Raw genomic sequence first — 11558 nt, 5'->3', positions numbered from 1 at the left:
TGATTAATACATTTTAATTTTTATTCGAAAAAAAATTATAAGACAGATTAAATATACAAAAACCTCGCACATCCGTTAAAAAATTGGAAAAATCTAACACATTCGTTAAAGAAAAGCGTGGGGCGAAAACCGTTTATTCGATGAAGACGCGCCACACGCTGTTCTTTAACGAATCTGTTAGATTTTTTAAATTTTTTAAAGAATGTGCGAGGTTTTTGTATATTTAATCTGTCTAACAGTTTTTTCGAATAATCTTTCAAGTTTGAATTTTTTTATTATTTGCTTTTTAGTTGATTTTTTTTATAATATTGTTAATTTTAGTCACTCGCAACTAAAGAAAAGAGTTTATTAAAAATTTTTTTTTATATCTTTTTATTTATATTGAAGTTAGTTAAAAGGCATGGAGAACTAGAAATAATTCTACTTAAAAGTGTAAAAAATAATATTTCTAGAATAATTGGGTTTAATGGGATTAGTGAGTTCCGCACACTTCTAAGTACAGGTATTTTTAAAATGATGAGAGCAGAATACTTAGACCATATAATAATTAAAAAAGTGGGACAGAGGGAGGGAAAAAGTGGAGGGATAGAGACGAATTGGCTGAAAGAAACTGTCAAGACTGTATGGTATACTATTAAATCCTTAGTACAATTAATATAAAATGTTCTCTACCTAACTGTAAATAAAATTTTTATTTACATTATCCACACCCACTGAGCACACCCACAAGCATACATTTGGGAAATGTGCCGATAGAAAGGTTTGATAAATACAAATACCTAGGAACCTGGATTTCAGAGAAAAATGATCAAAAACAACAGAAATAAGGACCAGGATAGAAATAGCAAGAAATCCGTTTGTAAAAATGGAAACAGTTCTCTGCAACAAAGACCTTAGCTTAGAACTGAGAGTAAGAGCTTTCAGATGCTACGTGTTCTCGACACTACAATATGGACTTAAAAGCTGGACATTAAAGCAAGAACACATGAATAAGCTACAGTCATTTTAAATGTGGTGTTACAGAAGGATGCTTAGAATAGGAATGTTACGAAAGTACTGCGAGAAATGGGTAAAGAATACGAAATAATAAACACAATAAAAATAAGAAAGTTACAATATCTGGGACACGTAATGAGGGGACCGCGATATGAAATGCTAAGACTGATAATACAGGGAAAGACAAAAGGCGGAAGGAGTATAAGGAAGAAGGAGAGTGTCATGGTTAAAGAATTTAAGGGACTTGTTTAGATGCAGTTCTGTCGAACTCTTTAGAGCAGCGGTGGATAGAGTAAAGATAGTGATGATGATATCCAACCTCCGATTAGGAGACGGCACTTAAAGAAGAAGACACCCGCTGACCATGGGTAAACATAAAACATTACTTGTTGATTTTTTTTTATAATGTTTTTAAATTTAGTCACTCGCAACTAAAGAAAAGAGTTTCTTAATTTTTTTTTTATATTTTTTTACTTATATGGAAATTAGTTAAAAGGCATGGAAAACTAGTAATAATTTTACTTAAAAGTGTAAAAAATAATATTTCTAGAATAATTGGGTTTAATGGGATTAGTGAGTTCCCCACACTTCTAAATACAGGTATTTTTAAAATGATAAATCCATAACGTCTGCTCATAAACATCATGAAGAGGAGAAAGCAGAATACTTAGACCATATTATAATAATTAGATATCTATTTCTCCTTATAATACAAAAAAAGTGGGACAGAGGTAGGGAAAAAGTGGAAGGATAGAGATGAATTGGCCGAAAAAAACTGTCAAGACTGTATGGTATACTATTAAATCCTTGGTAAAATTAATATAAGATGTTCTATACCTAACTCTAAATAAAAATTTTATTAACATTATCTACACCCACTGACCATGGCTAAACATAAAACATTACTTGACCGTGAAATGTTCGTACTGTTGCAACGTTTTCATGTGTATAAAAAATTGACCAGGATCAGGAGTAAGGCACTCGTACTTTATTAATAGACGTGAATATGTCGAAATAATGTTAGATATATCAGTACTGGGGCCGTTCAAGTATTACGTAACGCAGGTTGGGGAGGGGTGGGGTAAAAAAATCTTCAAAAATTGCGTTACGCAATAGTTAAACGCCCATTAGAGTGCGTTACGTAGGGGGGAGGGGGGTCAAAAATCTTCAAAAATCGCGTTACGTAATACTTGAACGCTCCCACTGGTATTTGTTGATAGCTGTGGTTCTCCACCATGTTGTATTATAAATATACCTTATATTATTAAACTGAAGACGCTGACAAACCTCTGCTTTTATTTTTTTCATTACCATCATCCAGCCTTCTGAATCCAAAGTTAAACACAGGCAACATAGAATGAAGTAAACACTTCTGTTGTATATAGGTATATTATAAATTTATTAAAAAATTTTAAAATTCATCCACAAGGGAGTGGTTGTACAAAACGTTTTCGGTCAAACTGACCATCCTCAGTGTAAACCTGGAAATAAGTGAACCACTTAGATTGAAATGCAAAAGGGTGAAATTTTGACAGTTAAAAAAGAAAATGTGGTTACTTACGTCCAGTGTACAAGTAATTGAAACTAGCCACTTGAATAGGTGTAAAACCTCAAAATAACATTATTGCTACATTATGAGCTGTATAGTAATCGACAATAAGTCGATGTCTTAAGATTAAAAATGTATCACCTGTGGATGTATGTCATCCTTGCTCGGAATTAGCACAAGGTTGTGATCAGGTGAGAGGTTAACAACCAACTGATTAGACAGATTGGTGCCTGAAAATTCATGACAAGATGTCAAAGAAGATAGGTGGATTTCTCAAATGTCAACCGAAAAATTTTTGACAATGTGCATTAATATTTAACTTAATTATTCAATTGTGAATATGCAACTATTAAATTTGTTTGATATGAATTCTAAATTGTAAATAAAGGTTAATAAGCTATAATGATATATTCATTAGTGCACCGTAAACAAAAGCAAAATTCTACTCATATGCTGTGACGTCATAGACTGTTTGTCTACTGTATAGGACTGATAATAATTATATTAATTTGAGCAAAGTTATAATGAATGAATATTATTGAAAATTATATAGAAAATTTTTAAAATTTTTTTATCAAAATATGATATTTTAATAGAGTAGCAGCTGTAGAATTGGAAGTAATGCCAATAGTGAATGGTCGGTTGCATATGTTTCAGGGAACCAACGAATATAATGAGAAAATACCAATCTATAGATCTGTAATGTGAATTATTGGAGGTATTAAAGGAAATGATATTAAAAAAGGGAAGTGGAATTGAAAAAATGTATGTACATATCTTAATCAAGAAATCTTCTCTAAAAATATTTTGTTATGACTGAATGTAAAGAGTTTGTCCCATATAGAACTATTGAAAATCTAAATTTAGAAAAATTATTAAAAAGGTGATAAGGTAAGTTGCCTATGTTCAGTGGACAAATAAATGAAATATAATTACTGTTTTGAAATTAAATTGTGTGAATTGTTAAATGGATAAAGACTGATATTAAATTAGGAAAACTGCGCTGAAAGAAATGTACATGTTTTGATCAAAGAAGAAAATTAATTTTGATTGTAAGCTCTAAATGTAAAAAGAATATGTCACATATTAAACTATTGAAATTCTAGATTGAATATTGTATTGACCAAAGTTGATATTAAGTAAATTTATTAAATGTTGATAGCTGAGATTTATTTTTTATTTTAATCTAAATGAAAAATAGAGTGAATCAATTAAAATGTTGGAAATTCAACAAAATTTTTGGTTATTGTCTATATTAGAATGTCATATCCGAAAAGATCAAGGGTTCCATGGTGTGATTTTGATATAATGAGAAAATGATTTTGTTAAGTGAAAATAATTAAAGAATGAGATGGAAGAGATAGAGTCTTGACAGGAGCACAGAGTGAAAGAAACTGGAAGTACTAAAAGAATATTTGATTAGGTATAATGTTTGGGTTTTTTGTTTATTTTGGGTTTGTCGTGGTATGTATAGGAAAGAAGGCCAATGTGAAGGTGAATAAAAATATAGAATTATGGAAATAATTGTCTATGAATGGGGGTGAAATCACGGTTAAGAGAAAGTTGACGGTTAACACAGTTTGGACTTGTCCTTGCGTCCCTGACAATCTCTAAATCCTCATATAGGTCTAAACGAAGGGTATTCTTATCTTGGATGTTATGAATCAAAGTCACACCATCTGGGATGTTAAGGTGGTGTTTGTTGACTTTGAGATGGTGAGAGAAAGCTGATGTATTGTCACGTTTAGTGTGCTCTGCTGCTCTAGTAGACAGTGATCTATAGGTTCTTCCTACATAAGAGGCATCACAATCGGAACAAGATAATCTGTAAACACCACTACGATTCATAAAGTTGATTGGATCTTTAGTGTTAGATAATGTTTTGTTGAGAGTGTTATTGACTTTAAATGATATGTGGACATTGTCCGAAGAACAGAGAATGTGTTTGATCTTCTCAGATATGACAGTATTATGAAAAGGTAGGGACCTATAGATTGGTGTGATGACTGGGTTTGAATTGTAAGCTAGTTGCTGAAGACGATTGGATTCTCTTTTCCGGATGAGCTTGTCGATTATATTAGGGTTGTAATCATTGTTGACTGCTATTTGTTTGATTATATTAAGTTCCTTGTTAAATTCAGCTGTAGATAGAGGTAGTGTATGTAGTCTATGGATGAAACTCCTAAAAGCAGAATATTTATGAGACAGTGGGTGGTTGGATGAAGAATGGATAACATGATCAGTTTGAGTAGGCTTGCGGTAAATACCAAAGTTGAACTGGTTGTTGAGTCTGGTAATGGAAAGGTCTAAAAAATTAATGGCATTAGATGATTCTAGTTCCATAGTAAATTTGATATTGGGATGGATTTGATTGATTTTGAATAAAAGGTGATTAGCTGAGTCTTGCTGACCATCCACAAAAACGAGACAATCATCTACGTAACGGAACCAATGTAGAACTTCAGGATTTTTCATGATATAATTGGATTCTAAATGATCCATAAAAACATCAGCTAGAAAGGGGGATAAGCAACTACCCATTGCTAAACCATCTGGTTGTTTATAGAAATTATTGTTAAAAATAAAGAAATCTTGTGATAGACAAATTTGTAGAATATCTATTATCGAAGAAATGATATGGGGTTGAATAACCTTATTGATTAGGAGAGTTTTTACCAGACTAATTGTTTCATTTTTGGGTACTGAAGTAAATAGGTTGCTAACATCAAAAGAAAGCATAGTAATGTTTGGATTCAGATTGATGAGTTGAAGTTTTTCAACCAATTGGTAAGTGTTAGAAACTGAAAATTGAGGAGTGAAGTTAATTAAGTTTTTTATTGTTTTTAATAGAAATTTAGATAAGATAGAAACTGGAGTATTAATGAAGCTAACAACGGGGCGTATAGGCATGTCAACTTTGTGTATTTTTGGCAAACCATACAACCTTGGAACTAAAGGGTTGCTAGGAATTTTGCTGTATGGAGCATCAAATTCAGTGAAAAAATCAGAAAATTGTTTGATGTTGTCTTTAAGTTTAGTGATAAATCTTTTTGTAGGATCTACTGTTATAGAAGTAAAATGGTTGCTCTCTAAGAAAGATGTGACTTTGTTGTTATATAAGTCACGTTCAAGGATGACAAGACAGTTACCTTTGTCTGCTTTACTGAAAATTAATTGATGGTTTGTAATTTTTTGTTTAATTGATTTTAATGACTTAAGAAAAGAGTTGGCTTTTTTGGAAGAAAGACTATGTGAGAAAGAAGAGTTATTGGAAGAATCAATTTTAGTTTTGAATTTGTTGAGAAAGCGGTAACAAGAGTTTCTGATAGATGTTCTGTCTGAAAGGGTTACGGAGAGATTTTCGATAACTATGTCTGTCTCGATAGAAAGGTTCTCTATATCTTTGATTGAAAAATCTTTGGGGACTGAGTGTTTAAGACCGTAGTTGAGCAATTGTATTTCGTCTTTGGAAAAATTAATGTTGGTGAGGTTCTTTATACGGGGATGGAATTTGAAATCTGAAAACTTTCTGACATCTCTGACATCTGAAGCTTGATCGAGCAAAGTTTTGGCTTGAATAAGTTTAATTAATTTGTTATTAACTCTATTAAATTTAATTGAATTAGAAATCTCCACCTTATCCTGAACATCTGACATAAAGTTATTAATATTGATAAAACCTATTATTTCGAGCAAAGAATCATACATTACCTTAAGTTGACAGTTGAGGTAGTTTAATTTTCCATAGTGGTTACATATCTCCTTCTTCATTAATTTAACTTGTAGTGAGCTCCTGATGTTTGGAGGTACATTTTTTGATGTTTTTACTCTGCAAAAATTTGGAATGACTTTGTGATTAAGGCATTGAGATATGAACCATATATCCAATTTAGTGTTGTTCCTCTTTGTAGCTAGCCGCAAGTACTAAGAGCCAAGTTGACCATATCGTCATTAAATAAAACATTAAAAGGGTAAACCCTGTAGTTGGCTGTATACCTTTGTTAAGACAACATAGAATGAAGTAAACACTTCTGTTGTATATAGGTATATTATAAATTTATTAAAAAATTTTAAAATTCATCCACAAGGGAGTGGTTGTACAAAACGTTTTCGGTCAAACTGACCATCCTCAGTGTAAACCTGGAAATAAGTGAACCACTTAGATTGAAATGCAAAAGGGTGAAATTTTGACAGTTAAAAAAGAAAATGTGGTTACTTACGTCCAGTGTACAAGTAATTGAAACTAGCCACTTGAATAGGTGTAAAACCTCAAAATAACATTATTGCTACATTATGAGCTGTATAGTAATCGACAATAAGTCGATGTCTTAAGATTAAAAATGTATCACCTGTGGATGTATGTCATCCTTGCTCGGAATTAGCACAAGGTTGTGATCAGGTGAGAGGTTAACAACCAACTGATTAGACAGATTGGTGCCTGAAAATTCATGACAAGATGTCAAAGAAGATAGGTGGATTTCTCAAATGTCAACCGAAAAATTTTTGACAATGTGCATTAATATTTAACTTAATTATTCAATTGTGAATATGCAACTATTAAATTTGTTTGATATGAATTCTAAATTGTAAATAAAGGTTAATAAGCTATAATGATATATTCATTAGTGCACCGTAAACAAAAGCAAAATTCTACTCATATGCTGTGACGTCATAGACTGTTTGTCTACTGTATAGGACTGATAATAATTATATTAATTTGAGCAAAGTTATAATGAATGAATATTATTGAAAATTATATAGAAAATTTTTAAAATTTTTTTATCAAAATATGATATTTTAATAGAGTAGCAGCTGTAGAATTGGAAGTAATGCCAATAGTGAATGGTCGGTTGCATATGTTTCAGGGAACCAACGAATATAATGAGAAAATACCAATCTATAGATCTGTAATGTGAATTATTGGAGGTATTAAAGGAAATGATATTAAAAAAGGGAAGTGGAATTGAAAAAATGTATGTACATATCTTAATCAAGAAATCTTCTCTAAAAATATTTTGTTATGACTGAATGTAAAGAGTTTGTCCCATATAGAACTATTGAAAATCTAAATTTAGAAAAATTATTAAAAAGGTGATAAGGTAAGTTGCCTATGTTCAGTGGACAAATAAATGAAATATAATTACTGTTTTGAAATTAAATTGTGTGAATTGTTAAATGGATAAAGACTGATATTAAATTAGGAAAACTGCGCTGAAAGAAATGTACATGTTTTGATCAAAGAAGAAAATTAATTTTGATTGTAAGCTCTAAATGTAAAAAGAATATGTCACATATTAAACTATTGAAATTCTAGATTGAATATTGTATTGACCAAAGTTGATATTAAGTAAATTTATTAAATGTTGATAGCTGAGATTTATTTTTTATTTTAATCTAAATGAAAAATAGAGTGAATCAATTAAAATGTTGGAAATTCAACAAAATTTTTGGTTATTGTCTATATTAGAATGTCATATCCGAAAAGATCAAGGGTTCCATGGTGTGATTTTGATATAATGAGAAAATGATTTTGTTAAGTGAAAATAATTAAAGAATGAGATGGAAGAGATAGAGTCTTGACAGGAGCACAGAGTGAAAGAAACTGGAAGTACTAAAAGAATATTTGATTAGGTATAATGTTTGGGTTTTTTGTTTATTTTGGGTTTGTCGTGGTATGTATAGGAAAGAAGGCCAATGTGAAGGTGAATAAAAATATAGAATTATGGAAATAATTGTCTATGAATGGGGGTGAAATCACGGTTAAGAGAAAGTTGACGGTTAACACAGTTTGGACTTGTCCTTGCGTCCCTGACAATCTCTAAATCCTCATATAGGTCTAAACGAAGGGTATTCTTATCTTGGATGTTATGAATCAAAGTCACACCATCTGGGATGTTAAGGTGGTGTTTGTTGACTTTGAGATGGTGAGAGAAAGCTGATGTATTGTCACGTTTAGTGTGCTCTGCTGCTCTAGTAGACAGTGATCTATAGGTTCTTCCTACATAAGAGGCATCACAATCGGAACAAGATAATCTGTAAACACCACTACGATTCATAAAGTTGATTGGATCTTTAGTGTTAGATAATGTTTTGTTGAGAGTGTTATTGACTTTAAATGATATGTGGACATTGTCCGAAGAACAGAGAATGTGTTTGATCTTCTCAGATATGACAGTATTATGAAAAGGTAGGGACCTATAGATTGGTGTGATGACTGGGTTTGAATTGTAAGCTAGTTGCTGAAGACGATTGGATTCTCTTTTCCGGATGAGCTTGTCGATTATATTAGGGTTGTAATCATTGTTGACTGCTATTTGTTTGATTATATTAAGTTCCTTGTTAAATTCAGCTGTAGATAGAGGTAGTGTATGTAGTCTATGGATGAAACTCCTAAAAGCAGAATATTTATGAGACAGTGGGTGGTTGGATGAAGAATGGATAACATGATCAGTTTGAGTAGGCTTGCGGTAAATACCAAAGTTGAACTGGTTGTTGAGTCTGGTAATGGAAAGGTCTAAAAAATTAATGGCATTAGATGATTCTAGTTCCATAGTAAATTTGATATTGGGATGGATTTGATTGATTTTGAATAAAAGGTGATTAGCTGAGTCTTGCTGACCATCCACAAAAACGAGACAATCATCTACGTAACGGAACCAATGTAGAACTTCAGGATTTTTCATGATATAATTGGATTCTAAATGATCCATAAAAACATCAGCTAGAAAGGGGGATAAGCAACTACCCATTGCTAAACCATCTGGTTGTTTATAGAAATTATTGTTAAAAATAAAGAAATCTTGTGATAGACAAATTTGTAGAATATCTATTATCGAAGAAATGATATGGGGTTGAATAACCTTATTGATTAGGAGAGTTTTTACCAGACTAATTGTTTCATTTTTGGGTACTGAAGTAAATAGGTTGCTAACATCAAAAGAAAGCATAGTAATGTTTGGATTCAGATTGATGAGTTGAAGTTTTTCAACCAATTGGTAAGTGTTAGAAACTGAAAATTGAGGAGTGAAGTTAATTAAGTTTTTTATTGTTTTTAATAGAAATTTAGATAAGATAGAAACTGGAGTATTAATGAAGCTAACAACGGGGCGTATAGGCATGTCAACTTTGTGTATTTTTGGCAAACCATACAACCTTGGAACTAAAGGGTTGCTAGGAATTTTGCTGTATGGAGCATCAAATTCAGTGAAAAAATCAGAAAATTGTTTGATGTTGTCTTTAAGTTTAGTGATAAATCTTTTTGTAGGATCTACTGTTATAGAAGTAAAATGGTTGCTCTCTAAGAAAGATGTGACTTTGTTGTTATATAAGTCACGTTCAAGGATGACAAGACAGTTACCTTTGTCTGCTTTACTGAAAATTAATTGATGGTTTGTAATTTTTTGTTTAATTGATTTTAATGACTTAAGAAAAGAGTTGGCTTTTTTGGAAGAAAGACTATGTGAGAAAGAAGAGTTATTGGAAGAATCAATTTTAGTTTTGAATTTGTTGAGAAAGCGGTAACAAGAGTTTCTGATAGATGTTCTGTCTGAAAGGGTTACGGAGAGATTTTCGATAACTATGTCTGTCTCGATAGAAAGGTTCTCTATATCTTTGATTGAAAAATCTTTGGGGACTGAGTGTTTAAGACCGTAGTTGAGCAATTGTATTTCGTCTTTGGAAAAATTAATGTTGGTGAGGTTCTTTATACGGGGATGGAATTTGAAATCTGAAAACTTTCTGACATCTCTGACATCTGAAGCTTGATCGAGCAAAGTTTTGGCTTGAATAAGTTTAATTAATTTGTTATTAACTCTATTAAATTTAATTGAATTAGAAATCTCCACCTTATCCTGAACATCTGACATAAAGTTATTAATATTGATAAAACCTATTATTTCGAGCAAAGAATCATACATTACCTTAAGTTGACAGTTGAGGTAGTTTAATTTTCCATAGTGGTTACATATCTCCTTCTTCATTAATTTAACTTGTAGTGAGCTCCTGATGTTTGGAGGTACATTTTTTGATGTTTTTACTCTGCAAAAATTTGGAATGACTTTGTGATTAAGGCATTGAGATATGAACCATATATCCAATTTAGTGTTGTTCCTCTTTGTAGCTAGCCGCAAGTACTTAAGAGCCAAGTTGACCATATCGTCATTAAATAAAACATTAAAAGGGTAAACCCTGTAGTTGGCTGTATACCTTTGTTAAGACAACATAGAATGAAGTAAACACTTCTGTTGTATATAGGTATATTATAAATTTATTAAAAAATTTTAAAATTCACAGCATATGAGTAGAATTTTGCTTTTGTTTACGGTGCACTAATGAATATATCATTATAGCTTATTAACCTTTATTTACAATTTAGAATTCATATCAAACAAATTTAATAGTTGCATATTCACAATTGAATAATTAAGTTAAATATTAATGCACATTGTCAAAAATTTTTCGGTTGACATTTGAGAAATCCACCTATCTTCTTTGACATCTTGTCATGAATTTTCAGGCACCAATCTGTCTAATCAGTTGGTTGTTAACCTCTCACCTGATCACAACCTTGTGCTAATTCCGAGCAAGGATGACATACATCCACAGGTGATACATTTTTAATCTTAAGACATCGACTTATTGTCGATTACTATACAGCTCATAATGTAGCAATAATGTTATTTTGAGGTTTTACACCTATTCAAGTGGCTAGTTTCAATTACTTGTACACTGGACGTAAGTAACCACATTTTCTTTTTTAACTGTCAAAATTTCACCCTTTTGCATTTCAATCTAAGTGGTTCACTTATTTCCAGGTTTACACTGAGGATGGTCAGTTTGACCGAAAACGTTTTGTACAACCACTCCCTTGTGGATGAATTTTAAAATTTTTTAATAAATTTATAATATACCTATATACAACAGAAGTGTTTACTTCATTCTATGTTGTCTTAACAAAGGTATACAGCCAACTACAGGGTTTACCCTTTTAATGTTTTATTTAATGACGATATGG

At 31.4% G+C, this 11558-nt stretch overlaps 1 protein-coding gene across 1 annotated transcript; it reads right to left on the bottom strand.

The window, feature by feature from the left end:
* Positions 1-2529: 2529 nt before the first annotated feature.
* On the bottom strand, positions 2530-10599 carry LOC126879765 (uncharacterized). Its single transcript, XM_050643016.1, has 2 exons — positions 10465-10599; positions 2530-6374 (listed from the first exon to the last, which is right to left on the bottom strand). Exon 2 carries the CDS (start codon positions 6314-6316, stop codon positions 4058-4060), a length of 2259 nt encoding a protein of 752 aa, XP_050498973.1. The 5' UTR covers positions 6317-6374; positions 10465-10599; the 3' UTR covers positions 2530-4057.
* Between the last annotated feature and the right edge of the window lie 959 nt (positions 10600-11558).

The sequence above is a fragment of the Diabrotica virgifera genome, chromosome 2, assembly GCF_917563875.1.
Source record: "Diabrotica virgifera virgifera chromosome 2, PGI_DIABVI_V3a".
Classification (NCBI taxonomy): Eukaryota; Metazoa; Arthropoda; class Insecta; order Coleoptera; family Chrysomelidae; genus Diabrotica; species Diabrotica virgifera.
Note: the sequence above shows the minus strand (reverse complement) of the source record. Positions and strands in the feature narration are given on the sequence as shown.